This window comes from Hippoglossus hippoglossus, chromosome 10 (genome assembly GCF_009819705.1).
Source record: "Hippoglossus hippoglossus isolate fHipHip1 chromosome 10, fHipHip1.pri, whole genome shotgun sequence".
NCBI classification, from domain to species: Eukaryota; Metazoa; Chordata; class Actinopteri; order Pleuronectiformes; family Pleuronectidae; genus Hippoglossus; species Hippoglossus hippoglossus.
Window position 1 is genome coordinate 10411952 of NC_047160.1, and position 20810 is coordinate 10432761.

At 39.7% G+C, this 20810-nt stretch overlaps 2 protein-coding genes across 4 annotated transcripts in view; one reads left to right on the forward strand and one right to left on the reverse strand.

Moving 5' to 3' along the window:
• Positions 1-20810, reverse strand: part of ctnna1 (catenin (cadherin-associated protein), alpha 1) — a 71457-nt gene that overhangs the window by 35810 nt on the left and 14837 nt on the right. For all 3 annotated transcript variants that reach the window (XM_034598718.1, XM_034598719.1, XM_034598720.1), the window contains exons 8-9: positions 946-1026; positions 527-679 (exon numbers count right to left, since the gene is read on the reverse strand). In XM_034598718.1, the coding sequence (XP_034454609.1) occupies positions 527-679; positions 946-1026 (234 nt within the window). The remainder of the gene's footprint in view (positions 1-526; positions 680-945; positions 1027-20810) is intronic.
• On the forward strand, positions 3893-10145 carry lrrtm2 (leucine rich repeat transmembrane neuronal 2). The gene is made up of 2 exons (XM_034598721.1): positions 3893-4662; positions 5313-10145. The coding sequence occupies exons 1-2, from the start codon at positions 4659-4661 to the stop codon at positions 6953-6955; spliced, it is 1647 nt and encodes a 548-aa protein (XP_034454612.1). The 5' UTR covers positions 3893-4658; the 3' UTR covers positions 6956-10145.

Consider the following 20810-nt stretch of genomic DNA (forward strand, 5'->3'; position numbering starts at 1 on the left):
AATCTGTTGAGGCAAGAACAACATTTTCCCAGAGGTAGCATTATCCCTGAGTTGTGGTTGTTGCTTCTTTCAGTTGTGCTTAAATATTTGATTTGTTGTTATAACCACAAATTGAAATGTTGTTTGTCTGCTGTCTGTAGTGTCACAGCATCAGATTACTGTCAGGATTGCCTTTAATTTACAAACAAATGCTGTTGGAAAGTATTCTCTGTGTGTATTTGTATGTGTGGGAAAGAGTGACAGACAAAGACAGTGACCATAGAAAATAATTTCCATGTTTTAGGCTTTGTTTTCATTAGGGAAAGAACATTCCAGATTGCTGTTTTCGGAGGCCTTGTAATCCTAGAGTTGTATCACAAGGGAATCTCTGAGAACAGAGCCACAAACATAGGAGCTGGATGAAGACTGATGTTAACCATAAGCCAGGTTAAAATGTCCATAACCAGCAGGATGAAAATGAAAAATATGTTGCGTATTTGGGTCACATCAGAATTTGACTATGGAAGAACAATAAATTGGACGTTACCTCGATCAGCTTGTTGGCATGCTCGCGGAACACCTGTGCATATTCCTTGACTTCTTTCTCGTTGCCGTTCTTCGCAGCTTCGATCAAGACCAAAAGGGGAACATTAGTCTCCAAAAAAGAGTCGGAGACATGGTCCATTACAGCTTTACGCAGCTGTGAAGGGGGAAAAAAAAGGCACCATTAAAATAATATATCCCCTTGTGTATATGCATTAACATCTTACAGTAGAGCTTGTTTACCTGACTAAATAGCATACATTACCTTCATATACAAGATAGACAAAGAAAATAGCTTATCAACTATATAACTACAGTGAAGACATTCCTGAGGTGAAAAAAATATACATGAGCAGTTAATAATATATATATATATTATGCATGAAATAGATATCGTAGAAGAAATTTAAACAGAGAACAAACCTGTCTGCGAAGGTCTCTGGTTTTCTTTGTCATCCTGTCGATGGCTGTGTTCAGAGCATCACTCCTGTCCTTCCTTCCAGCCTAAAGCATGAATATGGAAAAGTAATTAGTGTGCAGTAATAAAGTACCGTGACAACTGCTTCCAACGTATTTGTTGTGGACGCTTGTATAAACTAGCATTGGGATGAGAACAAGGATAACACTGAATTTAATCAATCTATGTCGGAGTCTGAAAAGACTTAACATCTTACGGACTGAAGTGAATGAAGGCAAAAGGGAACAAATCTGTCTGAACTGTAGTCGGACAGTTTAGAGGAATGTTAAGTCATTTATCTCTCTGACGTGGTTTTCTTTTCAGCCCCCTTGAATTTACTGTTACTATTGCTTTCTCTCCTCTAACTAGTACAGTTGTTGGACATCTGAAAAATGTTGAAATATTTTTGTATGTGTTTTCTGCCTGAAATGACAGAATCTGCAGCACTTTGTAGCTTTTTCAAAAGCTTTGTTCTCCCTATAAACTCTTCAACCTGAGACCAGTGCTTTCACAGATCTCCAGTTGCAGGACTGAAATCCAGAACCAAGATGAAGAAGCAAGTATTTATTTCTCCATATTAGTGTGGACATGGGCAACCGTTAATAAAAATGTAAAAAGGCTGTGACAACACTGGGCAAATGTAATGCAAAAGTCAAAATAACATTCTAATCTTGTTTTCCATTTTCACTTTCTTATCTCGAATGAGAAATGTGTGACGAATAAGAGGTGAAAATTTGTTCCACATGGGTAAATACGAAATTATGTACAGTAATACCATAGGCAGTGGTCATACAGCTAAGCACGAGGCAGTTGGCCATAAGCACTGCCCCCCCCCTGCTGAGAGCAGAGAGATGCTCTGCAAACTGCTCAAGCAGTGAATATCTAAAACTTTCAGGAATGATGGAGATGCAGCATGTGAGAGATTGAGAGAGAGACACTGGACTAAAATAAAATTAGAGCAAAATTAGATGAAAGGTATAGGGTAACTGAGAAAAGGCAAAGAAACAGTTGGACTCTGGGCTGTTAATCCCCCTTATAAAGCTTAAATCAAGTGCGACATAACACATGGATGGTGGTGGCATTGACCTACCCCATCCCCCACTGCCCTTTGCCTATTGAAGGGCTGTGTACATAGTTAGGGGCTGGGGAGCTCCAACGGCACTAATCCCCTGGGTTTTTTTGCAGGCTGGATGGAATGCTGCGGTAGGGTTTAGTCTGCTTTACCCCTACTCCCTCAATCCTATTTCATTCATGCCTAGCCTATATTTTATTTCCACACCAGAGGGTTCTAAAGCACTTCTTCTTCAGGTGCTTATTATGGAGGCTATTTCTCTGCGGCATCTTTTATGATACTCAAGTGAGTCTCTATCTATCTCCTTCAGGACAGATTTAGGAACATCCCTTTTCTACAAAACCACTAGTCCGCTGGATTATGGAAAGATTCAAAAGGAATAGCTTCACGTGTCAAATGATCACTGAGCTCAATGATATTGCTTTTCAATATTTCATCAAGTTCACTTAATTGGATGTCCATTTATATAATTTTTTCTTGGAAAAAATGTTTTTAAACAGCTTGAATTCCAAGTGCAAATCTAGTACCCCTTAAGTAAAAGGAATATCCATCATGCCCCCTGAGATTTAAGCATTTTTCGCCATGTTTTCCACTCTCACATTCTGCAGGGGAGTCCCAGTGGGAGATGTAGTCTACCACAATAACTGTGGAGAATGACAGCAGCATGCTAGTCAGCTGACCTGGAACGTCACAGCCAGATGTTTGTGTTGTCTTAAGAACTGAGAATTATGTGGTGATAAGATTTAATAGGACATAAACATTTGGTAACAATCATTTTCTGGCTCTCTCCACAGTTCTGTGAATTTGTGACGCAAGTTAGCTTTTAATTATTCACATTTCAATTATGAAAATAGAACATTTGTTTCAGTTAGTCTTTGACTACAATCTACTGCCAAAGCACAGTGTGAATTGCATTTCATTAAGTACAACCTATTGTCTGCAACAGGTGAAACAGGTTCAAATAAATTAAGTAAAAAGATGCTTGAGTGAGGAAAGGGATGACGGGGTAGAAGACAACAGTACGCGTCCTTCGGATGTTCTTTGGTATCTAGTCTTTTGCTGCTTTCAATCTAGTTCATTGCAATTACCTTCACATCCACCTCCACCCCCATTAAATAATTAAGAGAAAGTCTTGAAGTTTTCACACACTGAACAACATATATACAACATTCTAAATGTTGCTGGAATATGGCCTTTTTACAAAACCACATATCAAATCCATTTGCTCAATACCGGGGGGAAAATATCATATTAACACCATTTTAGTTTCTTTGATCTCACCTTGTGAATCGAGCAAGAATTCTGCTATTACATTACAGCAACCATTACATGTTCAAAGCCAATCTCATTTAACTTCAGAGCAGCTGGTCATACATCACATGCCAGTGCTCAAAAATTAAAGCACTGCACTCAGGATATGTAAATTATGAATATAAGCCAGACACCCCATGTTAGCTCTGCTATAGCATACTCCTATGGCAATGCAGCACACCTATTTTTAATCCTGTTCATGTTAATTTTGACTAAAGGCACGTGTTACAAATTCAGTTTAGCATTGTTATGCCATTTAGTTTATGTCTTGGGTATACTTCCATACATAGCCCATGCAATGCAACGTCAAGGCAACACTCAGATTTACAGCTGTGGTTAATTTCAACAGCAAGCTGCTGCAACACCTTCAAGATATCAATATTCTGATGGTGACGAGCCAGTGGAGGAAGGGGGGGTGGGGGGTGGGGGTGGGGGGTGGGGGTGGGGGGTGGGGGGTGGGGGGTGGGGGGGGCAGCGAGGAGGGTTGGGGGAGGCAGTGGGAGGTGGGGTAAGACTGAGGTACACAAGCAGTGTGTATGAGGCAGAGAGCAAGTGACTGAGCAAGAGAGTGAGAGGGTGTTTGTGTGTGTGGGAGGGAGAAAGAGAGAGAGAAACAGTAGTGATGATCGACGCCAGGCTGCCACCACTCTGTAGCAGTGAGTGGCTGCAACAAAAAGCACAGAATAACATCCCTGACTCCCTGCTCTGGTGTTTTCTCTCTCCCTGCGTCTCAGCTAGCAGACGAGAGCTTCGCTCACAGCTCTGCAGAGGCTATGCCGAGATTGAGCCGGCGTCGGAAGCAGGATCTCTAGCTGCCATCAACAAGTTAGGGTTGGAAGAACACGGCCATGAAAGAGGAACACTTGATCTTCAATTAACCATTTAAGCTGACATCATTGCCGTGGAAGGGAAACAAAAGGGTAAAAAAAGAAAGAGGAAAAAAAGGAGAAGGAGGGGGGTCTGTTCATCGGAGTCGTCTGGATGCAACTGATCAACTTAAAAAAATATAAATATTTATTTCAAGGATTTGTGGGATGAAGGAAAAGATTCAACACTCTCTTTGAGCTTGGATTTTAACGGACTGAGAAAAAAACCGGAATAAGCATCATCTCGGGACATGGAATTTCAGATTTTGTCTCATTGGGGTGGGCTCCGAATTGCTTTATTTCCAAAGAGGCTGATTCCTTTTGTGCTTACTCAAAAGGGTTTTTTCCCTTTGGATTTTTTTTCCATCTGGTTGCTCCAAGAGTCTGCAGAAAAGGACAGTTGAATGCAGCCTCCGATGTGCACAAAAGAATGGGTAAGTTAGCCTCTTTATACGGCAGGTCGGGACATGAATAGGGAATACAAGTAAGAGAGAGGGAGGCTGAGGACTAAAAGCTCTTCAGCCCAGTCTATTTACTGCAATTGTCTTTCATGTTTTCTTCTTCGCTGAATCGGTTTTGTGAATGTATACTTTTTAAATACCATTATTATTTTAGTGTAAACCTCTTGAGTGATAACAAAACTCGATAAAAAAACAGAAAGAACTAAAGATTAAAAGGATGACAGCATATCTCATATGCTGCCCAGAAATGGGCAAGAAACATAGAAAAATGAATAAATGAATGATGTAAGCAGCAGAAAATGTATATTTACGTCAAATCGCAGAGCACAAATTATGAACAAAATAGATCAAATAAAAAAAAATAAGGGGGTGGAAAGAAGTGCAGCTCCTGTATGCATTTGATAATTAGATGCCTCAGTAAATGATATCTCGACTAAACCTAAGCTCAAAGATATCATGGTTACCCAGATTGGGAAAGTTGTCAATGTAAAATACCTAAACTGGTGCATGTGCATGTGTGAACCAACAAGACCACAATCGCCACCATGAATTAGTAATAAGTGCTCTGCAGAGATTAGCTTTCCCGCCCCATAGTTCATTTTCTTATCTTTGAACCCACCCAGGTTTCCATTCAAGGTGGCCATTGGTGGGACCTGCACCAGCGGCTCTGTGTCTGTGTGTGATCAGCATGCTCCTAGTGTGCCAGCTGCCTCCTGCATCGTGCACAACCTGCCCTCAAAAATGCCGCTGTGAGGACCTGCAGTTCTACTGCGACACCCAGGGGCTTCAGGCACCCCCAGATGGCGTGGACAAGGGGGCCCTGGGGTTGTCACTACGTCACAACAGCATCACTGAGCTCAGCCCTGATCAGTTCTATGGATTCGGCCAGCTGACCTGGCTACACCTTGACCACAACCAGATTACCACTGTACAAGAGGATGCCTTTCAAGGGCTCTACAAGCTGAAGGACCTCAATCTGAGCTCTAATCGTATCACCAAGTTGCCCAACACAACCTTCATCCACCTCATCAACCTCCAGATACTGGACCTGTCCTTCAATCAGATGACTGCATTGGAACCAGAACTATTTCATGGACTGAGGAAGCTCCAGATACTCCACCTTCGTTCAAATTTACTTCGCACCACACCTGTTCGAGCATTCTGGGACTGTCGCAGCCTGGAATATCTGGGCCTGAGCAGCAACCGTCTAAGGAGTCTGGCACGGAATGGATTTGCTGGGCTCATTAAGCTTAAAGAGCTCCACTTGGAGCACAATCAGCTGACCAAGATCAACTTGGCCCATTTCCCTCGCCTTGTTGCTCTGCAGTTTCTATATCTGCAATGGAATAAAATCAGCAACCTAACATGTGGCATGGAGTGGAGCTGGACCACTTTAGAGAAGCTCGACCTCACAGGAAATGAAATTCGTGTCCTCACACCTGATGTGTTTCAAACGCTGCCAAATTTAAAGATTTTGCTGCTGGATAACAACAAACTAAGCAGTCTGGATCCCCAAGTCATGGATATGTGGCAGTCTCTGGGCACCGTTGGGCTGTCTAGCAACCTGTGGGAATGTACCAAAAGGATTTGCTCTCTGGCCACTTGGCTAAGCACCTTTAAGGGAAGGTGGGAACATTCCATTCTCTGCCATAGTCCTGAATATGCCCAAGGTGAGGAGATACTTGATGCGGTCTATGGATTCCAGCTTTGTCAGAATTTTTCAGCGCCAGTTGTTCAGACAATCAGTACAACCACAGACGCTACTACAGCTACAGAGATCACAAGCTCCCTGTTTGGAATTATGCAGCCGACCCCCACGCAGGACTATGCAGAGGATTTTGGGAGCTTTACCACAGTCACTACCACGACAACCACAACACAAACACCACTCACTGCTCAAGCAACTACTGCTGCATTGGAAGAGGCAGCAGTAACGGATGACTTCTCGGCAACGGACAACACTGTTATGACTCATAGGGTTATAATTGGAACTATGGCCCTTCTATTTTCATTCTTTTTCATCATTTTTGTTGTGTATATCTCACGGAAGTGCTGCCCTCCCACCCTGCGCCGGATACGCCACTGTTCGGCCATACAGAACCGCAGACAGATGAGGACCCAGCAGCGGCAGCCTATGGCAGATCTAGCAACACAGGTACCCTATAATGAATATGAGCCCAGCCATGAAGAAGGGGCACTCGTGATCATCAATGGCTATGGGCAGTGCAAGTGTCAGCAACTGCCTTACAAAGAGTGTGAAGTATGAACTCTTATTTATTCCTAGAGCATATGGTTTTCCATTTGACCATTTCAGATGATACAGGGTTTGCTTTTTTGATTTTCTTTTCCAATTTATGTAAAAAGCATAATTTCTACCAGTGACATTTGAGAATATGTGAGAAATATTGAATGCCACAATGACAGAGGTTGGACGTGACAGTTTAGGGATGAGGTAGGGATAGTCACAAATTTATTTTTCTATGAATGCAAGGTTGTTCATATCAGGCAGGGGGCAATCATTTTAAACAAGAAAATTGTAAACTGTGAGATTTGTCTCCACATTGTCTCTATATTCTGCAGCACAGAGAGAATACTATATAACAGCCAAATGGCCCACTGCATACAGAATACATTAAGTTGAGAAATGTGATTTACATCTTTTACAGATTAAATATTTGAAATCATGATTCTAAATGCACCACAGACACTGTAAGCTAATCACTCTAACACTGAGGCAAATTAATTGGATATTGGAGTGATTATATATATGTTGTTTTACAGCTTCATTGTTTTGGGGAGAGGCATGACACATTAAAGGCTACTACGACCAAATTCACATTCTGAATTATAAATTCATGATATTATTACGTTATAAATAAAAATAAATCCTCTCTAGAGAGGAGAAGAATCCTATTCGGTATAGGGTAATTATATTACTTTTGAAAAATCAGACATGAGCCTATTAAGGAAGTCTATAACTTTCCATCAAACCAAAAGGCTCTCAGTGTTTCCTATTTGCAGAATTTATTTGGGCAGCCCACCCCAAAAACAGCTGTCCTTAGCCAAAAGGGGATTTTCGGGGGAAACTTGGGTTTCTTCCAAAATATCTTGTGTGCAAATGCAACTAAAAGTGTATACTGATTGAAAACACTGCCGGTATGGTGAATTTATGTTCAATTATATAAATTGAAAAAATGAACTCTTTAATCAGATGTTAGCTTGTAAATTTAATGCTGTTTTGCAGCTGCAGGTTGTTGGATGTTGGAGCACCCACACAGAGGGGCCAACTGCGACAAATAAATTCTTAACCTGTGGGAAACACTAAGCATTGTTTGTCTGTGGTTAATCTCCAATACGCTACACTGCTTAGCAAAGCACATGGATGTCTTCCTGACCTTGGACATCAAGAACAAAATTATTAGACCTTTAAATGTACCATAACTTGTACATGGATTCTTGAGCACCCAAATGCCATACACACTGTGACCATAACCATTCCAACAGCTTCACCTAGTAAGTACAGTTTACTGATTTGCTAATATATACCAGGATCAATATACAGACCAGCTAGAGTGACATGAGGGTAGCAAGTGAAAGGATAATGAACAGCGCAAATACCAGATAGGAGAGCATTTCACTCTGAAAATTAAACCTTTCCCAGTCACCCAGGATCTTAACTGCTTACACTCTAATCAGGACTGACAGGCTCAAGATTGAACCAATTAAGGCAAGGCAAAAAGAATCTAATATTCTGTCACCCACACCAGTGATCCAGCAACATTTGGCTTGTTCAGCCACTCGAAAGTAGTTCCACTAGAATCGTCCTCCACACCACACCACACAAAACATAACCTAACAATTTATTTTAAGGCATTGCTCTGGTTAGGGACACTGAGTTGTCATTTACAGTCTTAAAAATGTGGTTAGGGTGAATAATAAATTTGAGAGCAGTTCCTTGGTTGGCAGTCACAAGTGTCAATTTAAACTGTGGTTAATACCCTGAAAGCAAATGGAGATCCAGTAATAAGCAAACAGCAAGCCTGGGTCAGGACACATTTGTATGCAGCAGGGAGAGGATGTGCATTAGCATCAGACTAAAGCTGCTGCCGCAGCTCCGCACTTCTTTGTGTTCAGTTTGGTGGTGGGGGCAGGGTGAAAGAGAGGAATTAAGAGGAATTGATGGGACGATGGAGAGGGGCAACTATGGGGTAATGTCGTAGTTTATCAAAACCATTGAGCATTTCTCTGGCCAAGTAAAGGTAGTAGAAAATGGAACGACGAATGCTGACTGATTGCACTTGGGCTTGAAATGTATACTGATCCCACAGCAGCAGCAGTTTCATTACTGGTTAACTGATGAGCTGTATGGAGCTGTTTTATAGTGAACAACATTTCACTCTGGGAATCAGGATATGGCATTTTCTAGACAGGTAAATGTGTGGCAATGTTTAACAAAGTCAGCCATTTAGACAGCAAGAAGTGTCATAGCATGTTGAAGTGAGATATCTGGTTTTGAGCAAATAGGTTGCCGTTTGTTGGCTGGTGCCCCTAGAGGTAGCCAGGGGGTAGCATTTGTGGCTTTGTGTCTTGGGAGCCTGCAAAATTTGGATTCAAACTTTTAAATGAATGTTTGTGTCAATGTTTCTCTACACATGCTCATAAAATGCATACAAGTTTGAAGAAAGTGTGTAAACCAAAACTTGTTACACTTCACATGAAAAACATACACTGATCATACCGATTTCCAAAGCCTCGCAACTCCACATTGTTTATTTTCTTCCAGCTTTTCTTCCAGCACTGCTTTTACTGTTGCCCTTCTAATCTGTCTTGCATGTTCAAAAGTCGAAATTGAGTTAAATATTCCTAATGTCATTCAGCAAACATTATGGGGGGGACCTCATTTTTGATATCACCAAGAATGGGGATGTATGTGGAATTCCTATAAAGGTTTTGTCAATCAATGAAATTAAATTTCACTGACTACAGTTGTACTGAGTGACTGAAAATCCACAGAATTTGTAGAAATATGCATCCCTTTGCACTGGGTCTTTGTAAACTGTTTTTGTTTCCTCTTGTCATCCTCTAGCCCTGGTCCCCATCCTGCCTAAAAAAAATAAACAAAAAAAAAGAAAAACCAAGTGAACCAATCCCCCTCTCTCTTACCCAACATCTTTGTGCAAAATGAATGCTTTTCTCTTCCCATTTTCCTTTTGTATTGTAAAATGTACAATTTCATATCTGTATAGTGGAAAAGATGTGCCAAACTGAAAAAAAAAAACATTTTCCCCTCAAAACATATATTTTTTAAATAAAATCGTTATAATTTAGACTGTTTGCGAAATGATGGATGCTCACAACATGGTTTGGTCTTTCAATTTTTTGTTAAATGTATACACCTCACGCTCTTGAAAAAAGCCTTCCAAAAATAAACAACCCTTGATGAAGGTGAAATGCAAGAGTATATTGTGAAAATTCATATGTATCGAGCATAAACGCTTTATCTCTAACATGTTTTTCTAGTAACAGTCACTAAAGTAAAAAAAAGATTACCTTCCAGCAGGGTATGTCAGCAAATTTATTAAATTATCTAGTTTGCAAATGGATGTGATAAAAATACGAAGCATTAACAGAAGGCAGCATGATGGTCACAAACTGCAATCCCTGCCCCTTGGTTTCACAGAGGCCAAGGTTATTTCCAAACTGCTATTTCTGTCCAAACAACAATGGTAGACTCAGAGCTTTTGAATATGTGATATCTAAAATAGAGAAAAGTGGTAAATCTTCATATTTGAGTAAATCAAAGTACCAAATAATATTTTTACTTGATGAATTACTATCTTAACTGCCTCCACTACCTCAATAGCTAAGGTTTTCACGCAATGAAAAAAATCGATATTCTAAAAATGGCCACAGGCATCAACTTCCAGATAAAATTCAAGATTAGAAATTTGACAGTTGGCAGTTAATGCTCCATGCTAAATCACAATAATGTTGTCAGTTATAGAAAAAGACAGTGATAACAAAACTTTTATTTCCTCCCTTGTATAAAATATGAGCTACATGTCAAAGTGTTGAATAATCGTAATAGTCACATTTTAGATAAATTGACCATTTGACATTGATTCTGGTCAACTGTGGATTTTTTTTTAAGAAGGCTTTTCAAAATGGAGGTTCGGGTTGGGTGTATGTCTATAGAATTGGCATTGAACTGTAGTGAAACGTAATGGGGTGAAATCAAGGTGGTGTGTTCTTAGTGTGGTGTGTGTTCTTTACACAGTGACAGCAATGTTCTACAGTCTCACCTACAAAAAAGTACTTGACCATCAAATCTCTTTTTTGTGATTTCTGTTTTCCAGGCAACCACTTGCTGTAGTAGGAGTTTGGGTGGTGTCTCACTATTATGGTGTGTTCACATCAAACGAGGTGCAGAATTTACATTCACAATCAATGCAAAGACACATTTAGACGTTTAGCAAGTATCTCGTCTCTCACACTGTGTGTCACGAATGGCACTTTAAAGGGATAGTGCACTGAAAATGTTAATTCACTCACCACTATGTGAATATCCTTAGCAAAAACATAATTTGCTCAAAAGAAAGAATAGGACTTTAATTCAAAGTCTTGAGTTTGACAGTTTCAGGTTGATATGTATACTTTATCTAAAGGCAACTTATTTATCTCAAGCAGTTTGGAGTGCAAACATTGTGAAGAATATAGGCTGACCTGGCCTTCCAGCTCTAAGAGGTACTTCAATTTTACCTTCTCTTTTTTGATGAGGCCTTCAGAAAGCACGTAATTAACCTACAGAGTGTACCCAGGCGGGGGAGGCACTAAACTGATGAGTCTGACTGTGAGGCCTCTGTAGTCTGGAGGGTTCAAGGACTCAGAGCTCATGTATGCTGCAGGTATTATTATGAAACCTCCAATAAATCTAGAAAATGCTTGGGAAGGACATATTGATCTGGACTCTCATCAGCAAATACACTGCTAATGTATTTATTGCTTAACACATTTAAACCCATTCCTCAACTACATGATTGGGGGATTCAAGCACAAACGATAGAGGGATGAGCAACACAAAGGTCAGACTCTGTTTCTATCTGCAAAATGCTGAGCCCTTTTGCTGATCTTTTTAGAAGATAAGGCAACATTAGCTACAAGCTAAAGAAGAAGTTAAGCTAACAGTCTGAGTATAAATATGTGAAAGCAAAAACTAATGAGCCACTAAAACAGCATCATTGCTATCACCTATACGGACTCGTACTGCATCTCAAATTGGATAATTTGGTCAGTGCAGTCACAGTGAGCATGGTAAACTCACTGGCATTGAGTTCAAACTCCAGCAGGATATTGTTGCCCCAAATACAACATGACCATTTACCGGTTGCTTTGAATTGAAGTACAATTAACATTTTACTTTCTTGCGTGTGCCCCATTTCATATGACAGGGAAATTAGGTTGCCATTGGCTCCAACAACCTGTCCTTCCTCAATTGCCATTTTCGCAAATTCAAAATCCAGTAGTGCCCCATCCAATTTCCTCTTCATAGTCAAGACGGCAACCATAGAAAATGAAAAGCGTCTTTTTATTTTATACTTTTAGACTAAGGTCAGCTGTCAGAGCCACAGACCATGGTTATTTAGCACAGTTCTAGTCTTTTGTTTGCCCCTTTCATAGTATTGGTTTAGATTAAGTGTCCAAACAATAAAAAAAACAGGCACTCCGTACTGCAAGCCTGCCATTGCTGATTTCTCTTCCCAGAAGTCAGTGTTGTGTCAAATTGTGACACATGATTTAATACAACGCACTGCTGAAATCATGTTCTCTAAGCAACAGCACTGACAGCTCCACCTCAAATCTTGTTTTCTGTGCAGAGTGGACGACAACAACTTTCAATAGGTTAGCTGAAATACCACACCATGACATATTACAAACAAACTGGTTACAAACTGGAAACGCCATTTCATTCTACCTGCTTTACTGTTGTATGCCGGTAAAATGACAATAAAGTCTGATTTGATTTGATAGTACGGCTTGAACAAAACATTGTTGCTGTCAATTATGCATGATGATTTTAGTTTTTCACTCAACACAAAGATATCCACATTATCCATTGTCATTTAATATCTCTTTGCCAAGCTCAGTGGCATGTCTTATGATGGGACTTGCTACAATATGTAATCTGAGTGAACAAGTCAAAACATGCCTGGATGAGGTTTGCCATTACATTACATTTCATTTAGCTGACGCTTTTATCCAAAGCGACTTAGAATAAGTGCATTCAACCATGAGGGTACAAACCCAGAACAACAATAATCAAGAAAGTAATATTTCTTCAAGAAAGCCAAACTACAAAGTGCTATAAGTAAGTGCCATTTAAGTGCTACTAAATTGTTAGTTTAAACTTGTATTCAAGGTATAGGCGGAAGATGTACAGACTTTCATCACAGCTCGATTCACTTCAATTCAGTCTGTTACTAACCTGTAACCTCTAACTAATGTAATGCTCTGATACGACACCTGAGAAGAGAAGATTCTAATTTTGGTTTCCCCTCCCATTTTTAACAATGAATGCAAGTGGACATCTGACTTATCAAGGTAAGAAACAGGGTCAAAGGGTTGAATTATGTTCAGGATAAGAACATTTTGTGGATTTTATTGTATTTGTGTGTGTGATAAATGCAGTGTTCCAATGAGGGTGAAACAAAATGGACACTTCATGTACCTCTATTTCAAGTGGCTCGAATCCAAATTTTTATAGCAACAATAGAAAACCTAACTACTCTCTAACTGAAAAGACTATGCAGGTCCCCACAGTTCTATGGAGCTTTATGAGAGCTTTCCAAATTTGGTTCACTCTCACTACTGTCAGCATCAAAAAAGCTGCAACAATCCACAACATGCTGTGTGTAAATGAGAAACTTTCCTTACATCTCGGACTCTCCCAAGTGACCAAAACATACATAGGAATTATTACAGGTTTTACCGTAAGCTTGGTGTGGCTTTTATGTTAGTGTAAAAGCAATCAAGTTGGGCTTCACCTATGTGGTACATGTTACAGTTAAACTAGCAAGATGACCAATTCAACTACTGTAAAAGTTAAACAGGGAGTTCTTCAAATGAGTAAAGGAGAGTTGAATTTTTGCAGTAATTTCCAAACCTTTCAAACTGGTGTCACAGAGGATTTTAAAAATGTATTCATAATTGTGGGAGATCAATTTGTATGTTTATGTACCCCAAAAAAATACTGAGAAGACAGCATTCATTACTGGATGGATAAACTTGAAGAGTAGCTTTTTTTTTTTTCTTCAATCCACCACAGGTTTCACAGTCTGAGCTAACGCCCTCACACTGATATGACTGCTAGCTTCTTGATGATTGTGTTACATCAGATACAATTCACTTAAAGTGAATTTTAAGCATAAAGTGCTTATCTGAATTTATCCTCGGAACTCAAATTTAACACCGTTTCATTAAATATAAATCTGTGAAGGGAACATTATCGACAAAATTATAAACACATTACCCAGTTATAAAACCTAAAACTTGGGATTTATTTTCCTTGGAAAATGCAAAACAACCAAGCCAAGACATATTTATTTTAGCCCCAAATGTACAAAACATTTGAGCAACAATGATAAAAAAGACTGAACCACTTACAAGGACATTATTATCATGCATATTTCATAGAAATAATTGCCATCTCATATAGATATGCAAGCACGGTTGAAGGCAGATGATTCAACTAGGTACAGTGCATCAACTTTAATGATCACTTTGAGCACAGGCCGAGCAGAAACTGAAAGTCTGCTTTCTTTCTCTGTTTGTGTTGACAAGACATCAGCTGGAGACAGCTGTTAGCAAATATTAGCCCTGGCAGGGACAACTGAATGAAGTAAAATGCACACAACATTTAGTTGACTTCTCCCCCCCTCACATCTTGTAGCCAAAGAAAATGTATCTTCAACAAACACAAACAGAGCTTGGATCAGTTTGCAGTTTTCTCACTTGTTCCCTGTTGCAGATGTAACATCAATACTCTCCATGATAGCCAGAGCTGACCATTCTGATTTTCACAAGACAGTCATGACTATAGGTTTATAATATAAGAAAGCCATCAGTTATGTTTCTTTACATTGAAATTGCTTTTTTGTGCAGAGTGCAATTACAGAATTTCAACAAAGTAGCTTTTTTATGTAAAAACCCAAGCCATAGTCAATTTAATTTACACCCATAACTAATAATGTGAAGGTTAGACTTCGCTAAATGTCAAATTGTGAGAGCGTGGCCTTCCTCACTGTTTGACTACAGTGGAAAAACAAGGTGCATCTACTCTACCTGCCAGGAAAGCCAATCAAAAAGCCTAGATTTAACCAGCAAGAGATCAAGGGCCAGGTCTGGGAAACGTTGCCTGACGGGCTGTTACTGACAGACTAGTGTTTTATGGAGGCTGTAAATATTCGAAAAGCCTTGGGGACACTAAATCTTTTCCCTGTTACATTGTGTAGAGTGTAATTTGTTTTAATTATGCATTTAGATGAGATTACAACTAGATAAATTGAACTCCTTTCACGCAGGTCTTGCTTTAGGTGTAGTCCCCTTGAATGTTATTCGACTCTTTTTTCTTCAAAACATGGGGAAAAAAGAAAAACCTACTTTGAGCCATTCCACTACATTCAGTCTATCAGTTCCCGACCACTAGAAAGACAAAATATCCTTACCTAACAGTATGCTGTTATAGCTTATGTTTCATGAACTGGTAAAAGGTCCACAGTGAACCGAATTAAAGATTACTTGGTGTGCAGGTGTTTTTAAACTTAAATCAATAATAATTTTCTGTTAGGTTACACATATCTCATTAATGTGTCGGGTAGACAGGGTAGATGGTCTGAAATTCATTCAACCTAAAATGTGTTTAAATGAGAGGCAACAATGTTGGCACAGAGTAGCAGGCATAAAGCAAAATTCTGTCACTCACTGCGGATGCCTGAGGCAAAAAGACTGCAAGAGTTGGCTGGGGGAAGTGAGCTGTTGCACGACAGGGATGGACATAAACGGGGGGCAGAAAGGATTGCAAGTATGGAAAAAAAGGGGAAAGAGAATTCAACCAGGAAAAAGCAAAGTGTAAGAGAAATGCTGAATCCTACAGAGTGGGAGACTTTATTGAGATACAAGGTGGCAAGCGAAGGGAGAGGCTCGGGTCCCAATGCAGTGGATAGGCATGTCCTTTTCATACAGGTCCAAATGATAATGTATCACTTCAAGTTGAAGAATTTAAATGTCAGTAGCCTAATATGTCAAAGCGACCTAGCATCACTCTCTTATGTGAAATAAAACCCTGACAGAAACTGGGAACAAGAGATGCATTATTAATAAAAAGTGGCTGAAACAGTTACACTCAACACACACCATGCCGAACTGTCTTGACAATATGGAGTAATTGAGGTCATACTATGTGGCAGTGCTGGGTTTAACATTACCCCCCACATGCCTTTCCCCTTCAATGGATGAGTGCACAAGCTCTAGTCTTGTTAAATGATAATCACAACACTGTGCAAACGTACATTTCCACTCAGGATTGGAGGAGGGAAAACGTGATCCAACAACAAAACATATTCTGTATATTAAGACATTTTCCAAATATCTATTTCCCACAACCTCAAGTCCACAATCAGTTTAACCCAAGGGCATCAGAGCTTTTCAAATCAATATGCTGCAGCGTTAAGTTTTTCAAACTCAAATTTAGCTTTTAGGCCATAATACTAAATGCTTTAAATAGTGTAAAATAATAGAGGCATTCATTTCAGGAGAATCACACGTACTATCTTTAAATAATAAATTGAATTGGCAATTTCAACTTGTACATATTACTAGAGGGATCTCTTGTACAGTGCAACTAGGGTTGTACAAGTGATAGTAAGCCTGTTATACTACTACAATTATACAAACCTTGACATGTTCTTAATGTCCTTGTCTGAGCTTATTTGAAAAAAATGTATTCAGTGCACAAACAGTAATCATAGCAACAGATTAATGCATTTAGGATGTCATCAAGGGTAAAGCCCTTCAACATGGTCATTTCCTTGATTGTGCAAGATTCTCATTTCTTCCATTCAGTCAAAAGTTGTAGAATTCCACCAACATTCTTTGATTTGTCCTCCTTTCTTTGAGAGGCTGTATCAAGCAAGAGAAGGTGTGAGTTTCTTCTCTGTTTAGAACAGTGGTCTTCTCTATCCATGTTCTTAATATAGCCTAAATTCTACCACGACAATAAATTATATTTTCTTTTGAGAAAACATTCAGCCTAATTATTCTCTCAAAGACTTTGGGATGCCTGAACAAATACTTTGAAATTGGGACATCTGGTCGCCGTGCTGCAAAAGTACATTCCTCAATGTCATGAAATACTTAGAATATCTGGAATTTCAGAGTAAAAGCATTGCCTATCTGCATAGGTCAGATAGGGTCTGTTGTGAGCTCAGATCAAAGTAAATACTGTTGGCAATCTTAGTGAAAATTATTTTACCTGTAAAAAATTACCGGCATGCTGAACAGAACTACACAAAAGTTCATGAAATATTCTAAAGGCTTAAGTGTCATCCTTGAAATGTCACTCAAAAAATATGAGAACGAAAGGATCTCAGACAGAATTTTTTTTCTCAAGAGTCAAATAGGGAGAGGAAGAAACATGGAGAGAGGGGGGGTAGAGACATATTGTAGCTTGAGGGAATGAAGGAGCAGAAGTAATGAGAGAGAAAGTGAATAGGAGATAGGAGTCTATCAAACAGCATCAGCTGTGAGTGTAAACCCATATGCTGTAATGGCAAAATATACTGATAAATGACTTGCACTGCAGTTTCTACACCCAGAATAATATGTGCTAGGTATGAACTTGTAGTGAATAATCGACTCAAAAAGGGTATTTCTTTGCTGCATAAATTACATATTTCATTCCAGCTCTACCTCAGAATCATGACAGAGACATATCCATTAAGCCAGTGTGATGTTAAGTTATTCTGTCAAGCTCAATCAGAGTTATATGTCAACGTCCAATATTGGTTTAAAGGGATAGTTCACCCCAAAATTGAAATTCACTCATTATCTACTCAACACTATGCCGATGGAGGGGTGGGTAAAGTAGAGTAGAGTCCACAAAACACTTTTGGAGTTTCAGGGGTAAACAGCGTAGTAGTAAGTTACTGGTGACCACTTCTTCAAACGTAAAAAAACAGAAAATGCCTCCATACTGTTCCTGTGGTGTCATCCAAGTGTCCGTAAGCCCCAACCTTCAAATTAAACTAAAAACTGTGTCATTTACACCATGTTTTTAGCCTTAATGTCCACTGTTATCCTTGTAGCCCGGAACCGCGTTCAGGAGGGGAACCCGATGAGCTCAGCGAAAACTTGCACGTTCTGCAGAAAGTTCCGTCTTATCTCGACTCTGGCACCTTTGGCGAGAGCTTGTGCGGTGTGTGTGCGCGAGTTATGTGAACAGCCGACATTTAGGCTAAAAACAGTGTAAAGTTTGAAGAAGGGCTCCCCAGTTACTTCAATTTTGTTGGATTTAGCCCCAATACTGTTTACTCCTGAAACTCCAAAAGTGTTTTCTGGACTCAAACACTTCACCCACCCCTCCATCCGCATAGTGGTGAGTAGATAATGATTGCATTTTAATTTTTCAGAGAACTATCCCTTTAAGGCACCAGAAAATAAAGAGTTGCACAGGGTGGGAAATGACATATTTTGCTCCTCATTCATTCCCTACATCTGGTCAAATGAGAAGCCAAATTTCTGTAATGTCCTCTTGTCAGTGTGGTGATGGATCCCAAGTTCTCAGGTCATACAAGAAGATGCTGAGTGACATGGAGGAGTTCAGTCAAGTAGAAAACTTTGAAGCAAACCAGAGATACTGCATGAATGGACTGAACCTGAAATAATCTGGCAATGTTCTGGATCACCAAAGCAAACAAACTACTGCTGCAATGCCTGTGCGGGGAGAGGATGATACACAGAGAGAAACATTTAAGCTGGATCAACATCTGGTCATCATCTTGAAAATGTCCAGTGAGAACATATTAAAACACAACCAATAAAGCAGGAAAAGCACAGGTGTAGCACTAATCACCTTGAGTGTTTTAGAAAGACATGACTGTGAGCCAGCGTGCACAATACCAGGACCCCGAAACAGAAGCAGCACAAAAGAATTCAGCCATCATTCCTTTCATCATTGTATAATTTCTGTCTGTGACATGTCAAATAGTCTGCACTGACAAAAGGCCTCTTATCAGGTTACTAATGTCATATCCACCAGCGTGAGCAATGATTTAAAACTAGAGTTTTCAAATCTGGTTTATTTGATGATTCTCCTCAACCTTTTTGTGAACATGTCATTGAAAACCCATTCAAACATCGATACAGCTACATTAATCTATTTCTCTTGCCTAATGTATTCTATAAAAGCTGATTACACGACAACAGAGCAGAGGGAAAGGATAAAAATGGAGCAAAACAAAATGCTTTTACCACCCTTTTAATATCTAATACCTGCCCCCAAGGACAACCAAAGTGAAGCAAACTACTACTGTAGAATTACAAAGTACTACTTTGTCATACTTAAACAAAGCTACACGCTCCAAAATGTAAAGTTACTGCAATTCATCAAATGCCACCTTGCTATGCAGTTGTTATCTCTGCCAAAGAGTTACTTTGCAGAATCTCTCAAAACCTACTCCAACACATTTCAGTGACATTGCATGGTGCATTAGGCCAAGGGCCAGGAAGACAGAGTACATTTGGGTGCAGAAAGAACACCAATTTGCTCACCTTGTTAAGCAGGCAGGCTTAGGCTATTGCCCAGTTCTCTACTGTAGTAAATACCCTGACTGAGCAGTGAGGCAGCAGATCTGCCAGTCCTAAATTGGCCCATTTAGAATGTAATACTGTATTTAGATTATGTTAGGTTACCTCTTGGCTTAGGAGGGAAATTACTACAGGTAGTAGGCCAGTTAGCAAGACAAGCTAAAATGTGCAGCCACCAGTTCAGACTATGGCAGGTAATACAAAAAGACAGAAAATTTAACTACAAATCAATTTGCATCGTTAAGATACTTGTGTTCTGGAAACACTACTGATGTGTGTTGATAACTTTTACACAAAAATTTGCACATATATGCAAGCTATTTACACACAGGTAAAAAAGCTGATTGACTTATTTCCGGAAGACAAGTTTGCCTTACTGATTTGTTGTTATGGTTTGCAACGCTCAACATTAAGAATGTGACGGAAAACAGGGTTAGTAAACAGTAGAAAGTGACTACGTTATAGCAGTTGTTTTTTATATCTTTTACTTCGGTCTCTTCGAACTTGATGCCAACTGAACAATATCGGTGCATTGCTTGAATGGAGATGGATGGAATTTGTGGCTGAGACAGATGGAGGCGACAAGCCATCACAGAATCGCATCAGAACAGGGGTGAAAATTAGTGTGTCCAGTGTCCACCCAAGCATCATGTTTCCATTACTGCGCTTGAAGCTGAAGCCGATAAAATACCTGTGATGACTCTATAGACAAAAGCCAGATATTGGTGGGTTTTTTATCCAGTGTGAGAGGGGTTTAAGAGTTAAAATACAGCGATAACAACCTGCCTGACCACACATCTATCACAGACACAGGAACACTTAAATTTCACCAATGAAATAAGGAGGCTGTGCAGTTTATGATTTTTCCTCTAACAGCCAGCAAAAACAACAGCAAACACAAATATCAGCCTCATAGATGATAATACATTACACAGCAATGATACTCCTCACACACTGGGATCCTGTTGTTACAGAAAGGAGCAAGTAAATATTATTTAAGGGCTCCAGACTAACTGTTTACTTTTTACTGATTTGTGATAAGTGTTGGTGTTTGTTAAAAGTGTAAAGTGAGCGCTGGTCAGCAGGAGTGTGGAGGGAGCAAACTGACAGAGTAAAATCCAACCGCTGCTTCTGCTCTGATACGGAATCAGTGGCACTAATTGTTTATCATTAGCAATCCGTTGTGTAGACCCTGTATTCACACTTTTTGACAGCACTGTTCGACATTCAGCACCTCGTTCACCGCCTCTCCTCTCTTATCT